The sequence below is a fragment of the Pteropus medius genome, unplaced genomic scaffold (assembly GCF_902729225.1).
Source record: "Pteropus medius unplaced genomic scaffold, Ma_sr-lr_union100, whole genome shotgun sequence".
NCBI lineage: Eukaryota > Metazoa > Chordata > Mammalia > Chiroptera > Pteropodidae > Pteropus > Pteropus medius.
In genome coordinates, this window is record NW_024356249.1 from 18,959,427 (window position 1) to 18,976,737 (window position 17,311).

General features: G+C 39.5%; 1 protein-coding gene and 1 pseudogene across 6 annotated transcripts in view; both read right to left on the reverse strand.

Moving 5' to 3' along the window:
• MET (MET proto-oncogene, receptor tyrosine kinase) overlaps positions 1-17,311 on the reverse strand; it is a 111,802-nt gene that overhangs the window by 56,269 nt on the left and 38,222 nt on the right. For all 6 annotated transcript variants that reach the window (XM_039861004.1, XM_039860998.1, XM_039861002.1 and 3 more), the window contains one exon: positions 3,061-3,252. In XM_039861004.1, coding sequence (XP_039716938.1) covers positions 3,061-3,252 — 192 coding nt within the window. The remainder of the gene's footprint in view (positions 1-3,060; positions 3,253-17,311) is intronic.
• On the reverse strand, positions 11,956-15,413 carry LOC120601225 (26S proteasome regulatory subunit 8-like; annotated as a pseudogene).

Genomic DNA, 17,311 nt, shown 5'->3' on the forward strand with positions numbered 1-17,311 from the left:
TATTCTACTTTGTAACAGAAACTCTATAGTATTATTAAAACACGAGTTGTAGAAACTTAGGCCTGGCCACAGATTTAGCACGTGAGTTCAGTCAAAACATTTACAGAAATGGTAGGTAGTTACTGTTCAGCTAGATAAAACTAGAAAGTCCCTTGTCTTTGCTGCACTACTGACTCCTCCCCTAACGTTATTTGCTGTAAACAAACTGGATCTCAGTAATGTTGATTGTTTGATCCTTCAGATACTTTAGGTTTATTTACATAAAATTTAATGGACTGGAATTCTCTTAGGCAAGTGTCAGAAACAGACTCTGTGGGTGTCAATAGTCCTTTGTACGCTTTGTTTGTAGTCTTGGTATTAGGTACGATTTTATCTCTCCTACCAAAATTTTAGTTCCTCAAAGGCAGGTTCTGTGTCACCGCTTTCTTTGCTTCACTTACTTGCCTAGTAAAGCAAAGTGAGTGCTTCCCAATATGTATTTGATGAAATAAGAGCCACCTGGTTTTGAAAAAAAAACAGTGATATCAGTACTTTCCATATATAAGTATCTACTTATTTATTTTTCATCTTTAATGATTTATATGCACAGGTAATGGGCATAATATAGTTTCTTTCATGAAAATGCTGGGAAACAAGAATAAAACATTTGCCACAGCATTTCTGTTATAATGAGCCTGATGTATGACATATCACTTAGGTGGTGGAATCTGTCACACAGCAGAATTTACATAGCTATTAAAGCAACCTATCTAAAAATAGGATTTTATTAGAACTTTAGATACTGGAAATAGGCCAGGAATCTTTTGATATAAAAAAATATCAGACCTAAAGTGTCTGTAGAAAGCTTATTATTATGAAACTGGATTGGAGAGGTAATAGATAATTTAGAAAAAAAGAAAAGCAGAAACAAAGATAAAGGGAAGCCAATCAATACCATGAACACATTAGGAATTCAATAGATGCTAGCTTCTTTTCTCCGCCATCAAATTTTTTTGGAATTCTATAGAGTAACAATGTAAACTAAAAAAACATAAACACAACATAATAGTGTTAGGTAGTTAGTCAGACATGATGAATGTGGGGAAGACAAAGGAATGAAGTCCCAGCTCAGAGACCACCCAAAGAACACCTCATTTGTAGTTAAAGAGTCACTCTTGCATCCCTGAGAGACAAAGGACTGGAGGGCCATAAACCTATAGCTGGTTTAGTTTAGCCACAGGCACTTGCTTAACTTGCCCATAACTTCAGCCTTTTTATACTATCATTATAATATCATGCCTATGCCTGGAAGTTCATGAATCTAATTATAACAGACTGAATTCTGGGTAAGCACATGTGTACCAGGCAGGGGGTTATATAACAGCCAAATGTCAATTAAAATGACCTCACGTGCCAATCACCTAGGAACATCTTTGTAACCAGCCATCGTGGCCTTAATATATAGACTTTCCCTTCCACGGGGTTACAGCCCTCTTTGCTGTAATCCACTCCTCATGTGGAGTGTATTTCCATTTCCACGTGGTTAGCCAATTTAGGTGTGACTCATTTCTACCTCAAAAAATGCCTTTAAATAAGTCTTACCTCTCATAACTCTTGCTCTGCTGGAATTATCTCTGCATCAGCAAAAAGAACTGAGACTCTCCAGTGTTACTGGGGCAGCACCAGAGTTTAGATTGCCCCATATGGTAAAAATAGCACACATTTTTATAAGGATAATAAATATGGCCACATTTCAAATATATTAGAGTGCTCATCTGCGTGGGACAGGACTGGGCATTCCTTCTTCAAATTTTGAGGAGTTAAGCACAGAATTAAATGGTCTGAGGTGGGTAAATAAAAACACTAGACTGGTTAAGAGGGGGAAGGGAACAATGAGTGTAGTTGCCTGTGAAGCAATGGGAGGAGAGGAGACTGAGTGTGGGGATATTTAGATAACAGGATCTGTATGATTCCCTTTGAGCTAAGAAGATTTTATTAACATGTTTTATGACTTTGAAAAAATTCCACCATGCCCACTAGTATAAGAAAAACACGATTTAAAATGTGACAATGACCAATACCCAGACTGCTATAAAGGCAGTGATAATTTTTTAAAATATGTTTTGTAAAAGAATATAGGCAGAGAATGTACAGATGGGCAAGTCATAGGAAAACGGCATCATCCTCAATTGGTTTACTAGAAATCACTGTCTGACGAGGATGTTAATCATATCAGACGATTATGAAATAAGCATCTCTCTTTAAAAGAAACTTCTAGTATTCATAGAAATTCAACATTTCCTTAGATGCCATTGTCATTCTGCTTAATTAAGACTCTATTAAGGAACTCATGCAGAAAGTACTACACAATCACTATTAAAGCAATAAAACAGCCAACATAAGACCATTTTAATTTCTGTAAAGTGCTATGATTCTTGTATCTAAGAAACACAACTTCTGAAATACGAACTTTTATTGTATGGAAATACTGTTGCTATCTGTTAAAAGCATTTCTAACCAAAAATCCAGATTTTTTTTTTTCAGTATTTGAACTTCTTTGTGTCTGACTCCATCATTTTGCAGAACCAAGAGAGCTGAAGTTACAATGGGATTTTGATGATAACGTCCCTTCCTAACTGCTGCCAATATTTCTCAATGATGAGAATGTTTCTTCTCATGGAGACGCACGGTTCACACAATAGCTCTCCTTTGATCCGTAGCTTCCCTTGAAATAGGAAAACATCGCCTGGAAGTGCTTTAATTGTTTCATTTTATTTTCCAATCATGTGATAGAAATCATGAATGGAAAAGAAAAAAAAAAAAAGAAACCCAAACCATTCTGGGCAAAGAAATGAAAAACAACCACATTTAAACCGAAAGCTTCAAGAATTTAACAAACATAGGCCATATACTTCATAAAAAAGTGGATCAGCTTTCATTGTTTTGCTTTCAGTCTTGTCTCTAGCTTCCATTATGATTTTCACTTTACAATATTTGCAAATACCTTACTGCAAAAACGAAAATGAACTAACTGCACAATAACACATAAAACAGACATAGCCGCTCTCAGATAGCATTTACCTGCATGAAGCGACCCTCTGATGTCCCAAGGTTAGCGATGGTGAGGTCTCCTTTAATGAAGGTGGAAATAGACGTTAAGAGGACTTGGTTGAACTGGCCCATGAATAAGTCAACGCGCTGCAAAGCTGTGGTAAACTCTGTTCGATATTCATCACTGTGCACTTCACAGCCCGATGAATTTCTCAAAAGTGTCTGGAATAAAATATGGTCATAGAATTAATGTGAGTTCAGATGCGAGCAAGCTGGTAAGATACTTTTCTATGTGTCTTTTCAGAGCTTGGAGGGAAATGGCAAGAACTGTGCAGACAAGCTCAGATAGGCAGAAGTATTTCTAGTGACCTAAATGGCTCTAGCATCATTTAGACACTGAACTGGGGCAAACTTTACTATCATAGTTTGTACTATGGTTCATTACAAGCATACAGAGCTTAGCTGGTACTGTTTACAGAAAAATAAAACTGTAAATGTCTCAGCCCTTGAAATAAAGGCAACGCTTCTAGCAGGCAAGTCCAATAAGATGAATTTCAACTAGAATAGTAATAAATGTTAGAGTCATACTGGGATATTATATTTTAAAACGTGTGCCTGCGTGCATCTGTATACACGGAGTTGGTGTGGAGTAGTGGTTGATAGATGATTCATGGGGAGGCAGCATAGCATAGACCCCAGATCCAAGTGCCTGCGTCAAATCTTGGTCCCTAATGCTTATTTACTTCATGGAGTCCCTCCAACCTCTCTGTGTTCATGAAACTCATGTTATCTCTATTTCAGTTCCCTATCTGTAAAAAAGAGAGAATTATAGGAATATGCCTTCCTTAGAGAACTGTTCTAAAGATTAAATGAGCTAGTTACCCAACACGCAGAGAACATCACTTACATATTTGTCATCATTAAAGCGAAAGGCTCAAAAAATGTAAAAGTTGTACATCAAATGCCTCAGTAACCAGCTAATAAAAGGCAATTACCACTCAATCAGGTATTTATCCTTTAGGTTCAACTTCAAATGGAAGGATTTTAAAAAATACTGTTCAGTAATATGACAATTAAGCACTGTGGATCACTCCCTTCCCTTGACACTTTGATCTCCCCGTTCTCTCTCTACTTTGCAGACTGCAACATTTATGTCTCTTCTGCAGGACCTTCCACAGCCTGGCTATCAATGTCAGGGTTTCTCAAGGTTCCATCCCAAGGCTGATTCTCTGCTTATCTTCGTACTCTCCCCAGGCAATCTCAGTCTCTCCCATGGTATCTGTGACTATTCAGTTGGTACCTTTGTACCTCCAGGCTACCCCTCTACTCTGAGCTAACTATGCATTTATCACACTGACTATGAAATCTGCACTCACATATCTCAAAGGCTCCAGGCTCAAAATGGCCAGAGTGGAAACCACAATCATCCCCCATTCCTCCAGGTGCACAAGTCAGAAACCTAAGTGTCATTCCTGATTATTCCCCATAGACAGTTCATTACCAACTCCTATCAATTGTACTTTCTAAATATCTCCTGGATTCATCCAGTTTTCTCCACCACATCATCCTCTCTTTCCTGGATTACAACATGGCTTCCTAACTGGACATGCCACATCCAGTCTCATCCAATCTCTTTTTAGATCTAGTTTCTACACTACAGCCAGATTTTCTTCTTAAAACATAAATCTCATCATATCGCTCTGTTTAAAACACTTAATATGTCTCCCCATTGCTCTTAGGATAAAGGACACAATTTTTAACATGAACTGTAGGGCCCTGCATCATCTGGATACTAACCAACTTCTCCAGACCCACCCTGTACCATGCTCTCCTTTGTTCACTGTGCTCCAGTGAGCTGGCCTTCTTTCAGTTCTCCAAATATCTTATGAGTCCTTCCATTACAGAGTCTTTGCACATGCTGTTCCTTCCACCTCCATTCACCTTGTTAACTGCCATGCCTCCTTCAGATCTCAGTTTGTCATCATTTACTCAGGAGGCCAGCCCTGACCCCAATAGCTAAGTCAAGTTCCTCTACACACACACACACACACACACACACACACACACACACACACACACACACACACACACACACACTGTTACAGCACTTGTTAACAGCTGCGACTACTATTTGGTTTTATGATTATATGATTGATGTGACACTTCTCCAAGTAGCTCCTTAGGATCAGGAACTTTGCTTGTTCACCACTGTAATTGCTTATAGTAGATGAAATATCACACATAGTAATTTTGCAGTAAATATTAATTGAATGAACAAACAAGTGAATCAATTATGGGTAGCTGGGAAATGATTGTGGAACTATGAACTAATATTACTAAAGCTATTTTTTTTTCAGGAATAAAAGTAGTTAAGAGTTTATAAGGTACAAATAGAGTGGCTCCTAACTATCTTGACAAGATAGTTTCAAACTGGTAAATCTGAGGGCAGATAACAGAGAGCGGGAGAATGTAGAAAGGAAAATGAAGGCAAACTTAGAAGAAAAAGAAAAAAAGTTCATTTACACATCTTACACATCTTTGTATGTAGTTAAAAGTCCAGGAAAATGATTTGAAGACTAGAAATGCTCTATTATTATCCTATTATATTGATAACAATCAGAAAATTGTCATGGTATATTGTAAACCAACTCAGTGTTCAAGAACAAATTGAAAACTTTAGTTATGCTTATATAAAGTAACTTTACTCCTGAAGGTCAAACTTCCATCACATGGAATACAAAATTCTTACATCTACTGACTTTTACGTTTAAGAATCACCTAAAATGCTGTTTTATATAACTGTCTTCATTTTAAATGGTCATAAATTAGTCAACAGAATTTCTGAAATGCTAAACCTACTGACTTATAATTAATGAAATGTTTTAGTTCTAGACATTTATTTTGATATATTAATGAGTGCTATTTCACTATTTAATTAGAAGCTTTTCTTCACTAAAGTATTATAGATTGCTCTGAGTAGCAGATAACTGAGATGCACCAGCAATTCAATAACAACCAATTAATTGGTAATTAAGTTTCTATCGGTGATCAATCATCCATTTTGCAGAGATAGCCAGAACTAAGGGAATTTGCTTAAAGGAGCAAAGACCAGTTTTAAATCAAAGGCCATCTCAAGCATTCCATTATAGAGGTGACTGCTCTTCAGGGTCAGCTTTTGTGGTTATTTTGTTCCTTCTCTTGCTTGATCTTATTCTTTTTTTCTATAACTGGGTGACATTCCGGGAACTTTAAAGTCTCAAACTTGACCTTGAGTTCAGTGCTGGTGGAGATAAGATAAATTCGTTGGAATATGAAAGTTTGCTGTGTGTAGTGGATTCTTTGACTGTAAACTAGTAGCAGCTTTCTATCAACAAGAGGCCAAGAATTGTCTTATTCATCTTTTATCTCCACTGTGTTTTGTGCCCAGCTCACAATGTGTATTAATAACAGCTTGCTGAAAAATGAATGTAGCTGCAAAGTAACTAGGCATATAGCCTCCCCAACTTGCTTTGTGGTCTGCCTTGCTGAACAGGGTGAGCAGAATGGAGGTGAGATAGATCTCAGAGTGTCTGTAAACCTGCAGGAACTTGCTAATCTTTTTAAAAATGAAGGAAGAACAATACCACCAGAACTTTAGTCTCTTATTTCCTCATGTGTAAGGTGTAAATGTAGAACTCTGCAAGTAACATTTATATTGTGTACTTCAAGGCTTGTCCTTCAGGAAATAGTAAGGCCTCTAAATAGCACCTCTTCAAGGACTGATAGGATTAAGTTATGCCACTTATTCCCCCTCAAAACAAGTTCCTAAGTATAGAAACATTGCATAATGTTGGAATAGGATCTATAGAACTCCTTGATTTTGAAAAATTGTGCAACTTGGAGCCAAAAAACAAACATCATGTCAGGTTCAGGTGGCATTCAAATTATAAGCCAGGGACCTCAACCTTTTTCTCTTTCATTTTCTCCATAACGGAGATCTGCAGGAGAGGGGTAGGGGCATTAGCTTCCAGGAAAAAGCAACATTCCAGGGTTCACTGCAGTAGAGGGGACTACTCCTTGTCTCTTCCTGCTGAGAATCCAGATAAACTCAATGACTGGGGTCAGGGTGGCAGGAACTGGCTTACAGAGCCGCATGCTGTCTTTCAGCTTGAATAGTAGAACTTTAACTATCAGAAAGCCTTGGTTTTAGCTCTCAGCATTGCAAAGATAAAGCGCTGTGCAAATATGATGAAATCTCAGTCTGATTCATTAGACAATGAGTGAATGTATTTGCCGCTTATTTGTGCAGGAAAGCTGGGGTGGCTTCTTTTTACCATTTTATACACAGTTAGCTCTGTGCCGTCTGGGGTGGGATTGGGTCCAACTGGAAAAGCAACATAGACCTGCTGAAGGGGTCTCCTTGCCACTCATAGCTCCCTCAAAGCTAGAACATCTTGACCTTTGGGATAAAACTAAGCAAGGCTGGTGGAAAGCAGTTCTCTGGTACATCACCTGCTTTGGGGGACCACAGAAAAATCCACAGAGAAAGTTTCACCCCAGCACCAGTTTGGGAGCCAAGACTAATGCTCTCTCTTTTGGTAACAAAGGGAGGAAGAAGGAAGGAAGGGAGGGAGGAAATCTCTCTTTTTCCTGTACCTACACTGTGCCGGGCACCGAGCTGGGCATTTTCACACACAACCAGACTCACAGCAGCCCTGTGAGCTCTTATCACACTCAGCTTTCAGGAAGAAGAGACTCAAGGCACCCAGAGAGGCAGCCACAGTGCTCAGTTCACAATGGAACTGGTGTTAGAATTTAGTTCTCTGATTTTCAAGGTCATGAATTTCTTCTGCTACTGTATACTATTCTGGGCAAAGTTCTGAAAGTTGCACAATTACAAAAATGAAAAGGGCCTCAGAGACCATCTTACTCCAGCCCCTAATTTTATGTATGGGAAACTAAAAGTCAGGGGAGTCTTAACTGTCAGAGAGCTGGAATCATTGAACAGAAGTTTATCATTTACGTGTAAAAAAACCTATAATTCTTGAAAGTAGGAAATGTAGATTCACCCACCTTTGATTCCTTTTCTGAGAGAAAGGCTAGAATTAACCATTAGTTTCTGGATAATGGCACAGAGATGACTAGCATTTTGGAGTGTTCTAATCAGCTTCGTCAGCTTTGCCCTCTTTATTATCTATTTTGATTAATTAACATTACCATCTTTCTATCCAGGTGACTTTGAAATTTCAGCCATCACCATCTCCTCTTTTTCTAGCATTTTCCATATCCAATCAGTTGTGAAATCCCACTAAACCCTGTCTGCAGTGTCTCTCCTGTGTAGCTCTCCAGCCACACCTGCGCCTCTGCACCTCAAGCTACGTATTTCTTCACTGGCCTTTGGTCTCCCAGCTCATCTGCCTTGAAGCAGTTATGCATCGTCACTCCCTTCTTCAAATCTCAGTTGCTTCCCAAAGGCCTGCAGGAAAAGTCTAAATTCCTTAGTAGGGCATCCAAACCTGCCTCGACTTACATTTTTAGGCTTTTTTTCCATTAAGGTGAAAAGTCAGGTGACCATCTAGGACACCGAATGAATCTCAGAGTGGCTATCCTGGCACAAGACTCTCCCCATCCTTGGATTCTTGCATTTGCTCTGGCTCCTCCCGCTAGGTCATGGACACCCATTCCTGCTCATGTAAACCTGAAGCCTGGCTCTCTTCAAAGTCTCTCTTTATGAGGTTTTTTGAATGATGGAAGTAATGTGTTTTAATGAGTGTGTAAGGGGTATAGTGACAAAGAACAAGGTGGATAGTATAAGGGTACAGGAAGATATCACATACCTTGAAATATGAGTCAAGAGGGAAATTAAAAAAAATTCACCAAAATATTGTTTAGGCAGAGACATATGCGTTGTACAACTAAAGGAAAGTGAAAGATGAGCAAACTGTTCACAATCATTATTTATCCACTTTTCTGGAAGGGAGAGGGATATTACTGGGGTAGGACACACAAGGAGCTTCAAAGACCGTGGTAACATTCTCTTTTTTAAGCCTGGTGGTAGAGGAATCAGTATTTTATTTTTCATATACCCAACACACATACATATACACATAGTACATGATTCTTTTGCATATATTAATAGATTTTAATAAAAATAAATTTTAAAAGAAAACAATGAGTAAATGGGAAGTGAGAGAGCCTATTTTGAACTTTTTCCCACCCTGATTTTTTGATCTCCTAAGCAGATTTGAAACATTCACAGCTTATCTCAGCTCACAGGAGCTCACAATAATGACGTTAAATAACATCTGCATAGTGGATTATGGTTTTCGAAGGACATTATTTCTTCAGATCCTCTCAAGTCTGGGAGTTGGGTTTGTTTTGATCATTGAATTTTTACAGAGGAAGAAACCGAGGTTCAGAGAGTTGTCAGTAAAGATTACAGCTTACTGATAGACTCCTACAGTATTTCTGAGACAAAGCCATACTCTAGGGCTGGTCTAAGGACCTGGTAGAAAAGAACGAGCATGCCTGTAGGTCAGGACCCGGAGAGGAGTTGATGAGTTGCATGACCTCAGGCAACTTGATCTTTCTGGGTCTGAGTTTTATTTTACTATTATTTAACAAACATTTGTTTAGAGTGTTTAAAATGTGTCAGACACTCTTCTAAACACTTTACAAATATTAATTCACCTAGTCCTTATAATATTCCCAGGAGGAAAGTGAAGCACTGAGTGGTCACATAACCAGCAGGGGCAGAGCTAGGACTAAAGCTAGGCCATCTGGTCCCAGGGCCTTCACCCCAGCACCAGGCTACAAGTTCCTTGTCTGCAGAGAGAGGGGTAGACCGAGTTGAGTGTAAAGTTCTCTATGGCTTTCCAAAGCCTCCCCTGAGCTTGGAATCACCAAACTGCCATTAGCTTGCAGTCAGACCAAATGATCGCTCAGGGTGCTCAGGAGGCCATAAGTAAACAGTCCCTCTCCAGCCACCAAGAACTACTCCAAAACAGAGATTCTGGAGACATATGCCTATTCCATAAGAAGTTTTGACAAGCTTTTAATTTTTCAAGGTTTATCCTCTTCTAAAATAATTATATGATGTCAATTCTGAGAATCAATGGTAAACTTTTGTTTTTAATTTTGAAACGTTATAAATTGCTTCCTTAACTCAAAGGCTTAAATATTGTTATAGGGCTAAATAATAGAAATTATTCTATAATTTTTAAGCCTTGCAATAATACTTTAATTATTTTAGTCTTTCTTTACTAAACTTTTCATGAGTACTTGTTAGATTTTTTTTAACTTGGCTCAGACATGCACCATTTTTTTTATAAAAAGAAAACTGAATCTATTCGATTCAAAATGTTTCCCCTAATTAACATTATGATGCATGCAGTGAATATGCAATTACATTTAATTCAGTATAATTAAGGATGTGATATATTTAAAATAGTGATTCTTTTAATTGATCTATAAGACGGATTTAGCTCATCTATAGATAATTTAAATCAGTCTTGCAGATAGATTTTTTAAAATGTACTATCTTGTAAAATCTTTGCCAGTTCACTCATACCAGCTCTCTTCCCTCCTTGCCCATGACTAAATTAACAGAAGCAGTTTAATATAAACATTATTCATAATTATACTTTGTAAAGATTCTACGGACACATAGTAATGGCTTTCAGGAGGATACATGTTTCAAAATAGAAAGTCCATCTTTGCCCAGGGCTTTTCATATAGTTGGCTAAAAACTGCTTTAATTTCAGGAATTCCACTTAGCTTATTTTCCTAAATTTCACTCCTGTGAAATTTCACTCATGTGCTCCCTTCTCTTTATTAAGTGGGACTGGGAGAGGGGTGGTCTGGAACTGACCATAGGCAGAGGCATAGGGCTTTGAACTTCAGTTTCAGGTTATGTTTCTTTCAGAGATATTTTAACTTCTCTCAGTCTGTACTCAAATGTCTAAGATGTGAATATTGAAGTCTGATTCTTTGTAAAATGCAGAAGAGTCAGTTCTCTTGGCCAGACTGTTAGAGTGGTGTGGCCAAACCCTAAGAATCCGGTTATGTTGTTTTGTGTTATGAAGAGGACTCAGCCTGATGATGTCCTCAGTGCACAGTTTAAAAGAAAGATGCTTCCTCAACACTTCTACTGCCACAAACTCCCCTTGATGAAGTAATCTTGTCTCACAACTTCAATAGCTACGGGGGTTTATGACAAGCTGAGATCTCAGGTAGAGTTCTAGCAGGGGAGGAAAGTGGGGAGCAGTTAAAGGGCTGATTAGTTTCTAGGAAGGAAGAAAGGGTGTCATCTTTGGCTGTGTGTTCATTCTCAGATGGCCGTGAATGTAGCACAACTAGGCATGTGGCCAGCCAGCTGCTGGCTCAACACTGGTGATTCACAGGATGATGGATGCTGTCTCGTGGTGATGACCTAACTTCACACAGCCAGTGGCATTCTCTCTTCTGAGGACCAGCCCTGTCTCTGCAACTGTCTTCAGGCCAAGTTTAAATATGCCGGATAATACTGAAACTCATAATTTTTCTTTCTCAACTGACTCCCTCTTCTAGCTTCCTATTCCTATATGACATCAATAGCTACTCTCTCCCCAAGTGTGAAGTCTTGGCTCTCTTTGACACGTCCTTTTCCTTTATTGTTTATATCCACCTATCAATACTTAATCTTGTACTTGGCTTCTTATAGTCTGATTTCCTTGATTCCAGAACCTCCTTGTTCAATTCTACCTCTATAAATATTTAGTGTAATGTTCCCCAAACACCTTCTTAGTCAAGTCTAGTGGTACCCACCCTGGCCTAGTGGAAAAGAGCACGGGCTCGGAGTGGTGCTGCCCTCATAAGCCCCAGTTTTTCACTTATAAAATGGAGAAACACATACCTAATAGAATTGTTGTGAGGTTTAAATAAAATGAATCCAGTGTCAGCAACATATTAAAGAGTCACTTCCTTTATTCATTTAGTTATTCAAAAATATTTCTTGAGACCTGTACTAGGTTGAATAGTGTCCACTCCGGAAACTGATGTTCACTTGGAATCTCAAAATGTGACCTTATTTGGAAATAGGCTCTATGACATGTAATTAGTTAAGAATATTGAGATAAAATCATCCTGGATTTAGTGTGCATCCTGAGTCCAATGACTATTACCTTTGCAAAAGGAGAGGACACACAGACATTCACAATGAGGATGGCCACGTGGAGGCGGCAGCAGAGACTGGAGTTATATGCTGTTACAACCTGAGGAATACCTGGGACCACCGGAACTGTAAGAAGTAAGGACGGCTTCTTCCCTAGAGCCTTCGACGGGAGCATGAACTTAGCCAACACCTTTATTTCAAACTCTGGCTTCCAGACTACATATATTCTGTTGTTTCAAGACACAAAGTTTGTAGTAATTTGTTACAGCAGCCCTAGGAAACTAATATAAAACCAAACTATGTGACAGATATTGTCCTGGGTGCTATAAGGATATAGTCACAAACAAAAAAATTTAAGGCCCTGTCCTTCTGAAACTTAAATGCTTGTAGTTATTATTATTACTGTTATTGGTCTAATGCTTCTTTATAATGCTCATAAGGACAAAGGCCAAAATTCTAATTACTTAGATTAACAAGCCTTGGGTTCCTCATCTATAAAATGGAAACACTCATACCTATCTAATAGAATTACTTACACCTAGTAAGGTTAAACCTGTTATTTGTCCATTATTAATTTCCATTATTCTCTAAAGCAGAGGTTGGCATCCTTCTTTTATAAAGGGCTAGATAGCAAACATACTAGGCTTTGAGTACCGCAGTGTCTGAGTAATATATATTAGTTTGTGTGTTATTTTCTAACCCTTTAAAAATATAAAAATAGTTCTTAATTTGCTAGATGTGCAAAAATAGGCCAGAGTTTGCCAACTCTAGCAAATGCTTCCAGCTAGAATGGCACCATGCACACAGGGAGACAAGAGCTAGACACACAAAACAGCAAAACAGCTAATTAGTAATGCAAAGCACACGGAATATAGTTCACAGGTAAGTTCTGAAGACACTGGTACAGGTAGTAAATGCTATAAGATGAGGAAAAGGACAAGATCAGTGTGGGCTTCAAAAGCTGGAGAGGGCTCATGGTGGAGGCTGAAGTTGAGCCAGGTCTTGACAGAGGTTGGATTATTGAAGAGGAAAGAAATATTTGGAGCAGAATATATTCCATGTGTATGTGTGTATGGGTTTATACACACATGTGCACAAATGCATTTATGTATAAATGAAATAAATATGTATCCATCCAAGGTATATGTCAGATATCTCTTTTTGAGGTATCCTCAGGATTCAAGACTCAGAATTCTACAATGATAGGGCTTTGGAATTCTAAGAGTTAAAATTCTGCTTCTTTATCATCATTTCCTAAGGTGAATCAGACCTGAAACAGACCAAGTCCATGTGGTTTTGGTTAGCAACCTTCATCCTGCACTTCAGTCACAGCCAGGAGTGACAGAGTGATTCATCAAGAAAGTTGTTCCCAGCGAGGCAGATTTTAATGCTTAGTGCGTAGAGATTTTCTGCTTTTCTCTATTTGGTTAAAAAAAAACAACACAATTTTTAATGTACTTACTCAGAGGAATATGAGATACTCAGAAGACAGAACACTGACTACCTTGCACTGACCGAGAAAACAGAAGCCGTTCTTCCGGTAGGTGATGATATGTCTGTTTATGCGGCCAACAGTGTCATGCTCAACAGAAACAGGCTGATGAATGCCTTGGTGGATGGCCAGGAGAGGTGAAAGACGGATGAAGCCAGAGTCCTTCAACTGTGCCCAACATATTGTTTAAGCCCATGACTGGCATCCAGCCTGTCAGCACTGTCAGCACTTCTTATCCTCCCTTTCCATCTTACCACTGAGCAGCGAGACTCCTCACTCACCTTCTCTCCATGTTCCTGACTAAAACTGTGCATCAGAAACCTCCATTTGTGAGTCATCCTTCTAACCGCCAAAGTCCCTGAGGCCTTTACCAAACTCTCTATCTTTTTTTGTCCCGAAGGGTTTTATTTGAGGCATCTACACAAGGACACCGACCTCTGTGCCACAGTTTCTTGATGGACATGTTTCCCTCACTGCCCTTCTGTGTGACCTTGGCTATCTCAGAGTCCTCCTGGGTGACGTGCACCCACCATTCTCACAGGGCACACCTGCTGGCTTTGGTGCACACACTCTTCGCTTCAGCCCGATGCTCCTGGCATGAGCTCAGAAATTTTTTCTCAGGTTAATCCTCTGGAGTCAGGTTCATTTTTCAAGAATGGCTCTTTAAGATGTTCAGCTGAGTTTCCTCTTGGGGTGCGGGGGGAATGCAATTTTTCTGTCGATGCACCCTGGGCAAAGCAGAGCTGAGTCCAGGATATCATTATTAGTAGCCATGAAAACCTTGATATTCTTGGTGGCCTCAAACCCATCCAGCTGGCTGAGCAGCTCCAGCGCTGTGTGCTGCACTGCACTGTCCCCACCAGAGAACCTCCCTCCTGCTGTGAGGAGCAGACGGAGTCGCTTCTGTCCATGACGATGATAGATGGAGTGTGTCCTCGTGCCATGACAAATAGCTCTCTCACCATTCTTGCCCCTTCCCTGACGAATTTCTGTACAATTCAGAGCCAGACAACAAATAAGGGAACAGTCTGTGTGATGAGCCACCGCCAGCCCAACAGTGTCTTCCCAGCACCTGGGGTCCATACCGCAGCACTCCCTTGGGCTGCATGATGCCCAGGGCTTCAAAGATGCCTAACGGGCAGCTGGAAAACTTCTGTGATCTCCTTGATCTGCTTGTCCAGTCCACCAATCATCTTGCAAGTTGACTCTGGCACCTTCTTCACCGTCTTTAGTGACAACAGTGGGGTCTGCTTTGTCTGGAAGAATCTTGTGCAGAGTTTCACTGTCATTTCTTAGAGTCACCCAGCAATTGGGTGTCAATCATCGATGTTGATGTTCTTGTCCACATCTATGACAAACTTGCCCTCAGGATGTACCTTAACCAACATTTCTTCTTATCCATGGCCCAGATCATTTCCTCCACTAGGAGCCCTGTTCCTGCAGCAGTGTGGCTCCTCCTGCAGTAGGTGGACTTTGGCATTAAACTCATTTTTCTGTGCCTGCAGCCTCTGGCAATTTTGGCTCTTATTCACATTCAGCTGGAGTTCTTCAATCATGGACAGATAATATTGGTGGAATTCATGGCCTGCCTTCCCCTCTTCCAGCTCCATTTTATAAGACTTTCAGGAGGATCAAGAGATGCATATATGGGAGTGCCTTGTATCAAGTCAGACACTATACAGACCTGAGGTGTTATTACTACTGGCAGAGCCAGCAGGAAGGACCGGTGCCCTGTTTCCTGTCACTCGCAGATGGGCCCATTCCGGCTCCCATGCCTCTTCTCCCGCAGCTTCCACTGTATCTTCCTCTTCTGATCCCCTTTCTTCCAATCTTACCACATCTACATTAAGGCCAAACTTAGGAAAGCTTTCTGTACCAAGCATGTACTTGGTGCCTATGAAGTGGTGCCACTGTGGAGTCTAATCCTACGGTCACAGTAAGGGTGGTATTGAAAAAGACCTTCTACTTTTCCTTAACCCAATCATTATTTTCAACTTGAAATCACAGATTGATGGTCAATAATCAAAATCTGTGGATTCAAATGTAGACTTCATGGTTGTGGGGCACCTCTCCTGGTACCACTGCTTGAGTAATATCCACCAGAAGGTGTTGCCTAAAGTCCCTCACACAGACAGCATCACCCACTAAAAGGGCAACCTTGTTGGCAGGCTCCAGAAAGCCCTAAGGAGCAGGGAAGCTACTCTATCTTTTTTCTTTTAATGGCTTTAATTGTGTTTTTCCAATTTTAATTGCAAAGCTCTGGAATTCCTGTCTAGTCACCTCTCTATAGTCATCTTTTCTTCTCTAGTTTTTCTCCTCTTTGATCCATCTTCATCTCAAACTGGTGTATGGACGAGGGTGTGTGTGTGTGTGTGTGTGTGTGTGTGCACGCGTGCACAGGTGCCCGTGCACAAGCACGTGCATGTAAGGAAGGGGCATAGGTAATGGTGAGTGACTCTTTCCAGAATTTATTCAGTGCTAATTTAACTTAATTCTATAAGTTAGTTTTTAGAGATTTGGAGGAGAAAATGAAAAACTGTTTTATCTAAAAATTATTTTTACTAGTCAGCATTTTACTACATTATTTGAAATTTGGAGGCTTTGTCATAATTATTTACTCATTTGATACATACATTGTTAAGTACTTGGGATGTGGTGATAAAAGCCAAAGTTCACATCTTCAGGGGGCTAACGTGGGAACCAGTGAACATGTTACCAGAGTATGGTAAGAGATATGATAGAAATAATCAAAGAGTGCTACTGAGGTACTCAGAAAAGGCAGCTTATCCAGAATGGAGCATGAGGGGAAAGCTAGAAGAGATTTCCTGGGGAAGAAAATGCTTGAGTTGAGTTGTAAAGAATAGGGAGAAAGTGTTAAACGGATAAAATGACTGTATTAGAGAATTTGAGGCAAATAAAGTAATATGTGTTAACACAGGGTTGTAAGGGAGACTGCTGGATTCTGGAACTACTAGGACAGGTTGATACACATATACAGATTATACAGGGAATTCATACATCACAACAGCGAAAAACCAAATAACCCAATTAAAAAATGGGTAAAGGATCTGCATAGACATTTTTCCAAAGATGACATACAAAAGTCCAACAGATGCATGAAAAGGTGCTTAATTTCACTACTCATCAGGGAAATGTAAATTAAAAACACAATGATATATCACTTCATATCTGTTAGGATAGCTATTATAAAAATAATAAAAGATAAGAGATAAGCGCTGGAGAGGATGTAGAGAAAAAGGAACCCTTGTACACTGTTTGTGGAATATAAACTGGTACAGCCACTGTGGAAAACAGTATGGAGGTTCCTCAAGAAATTAAAAATAGAATGACCACAGAATTCATCCATTCCACTTCTGAGTATATATTCGAAGGAAACAAAACTATTATCTCAGAGAGATGCCTATACTCCCATGTTCATTCAAGCACTATTTACAAGAGCCAACATATGGAAACAACCTAAGTGTCCACTAATGAATGAATGGGTAAAGATGTGGCATGTGTGTGTGCATATATGTATGTATGTGTGTATATACACACACACACACACACACATACACACAACAAAATATTATTCAGCCTTGAAAATGGAGGAAATCCTGTGGTTTGAGACAATATAATGAACCTTTTATGCTAAATGA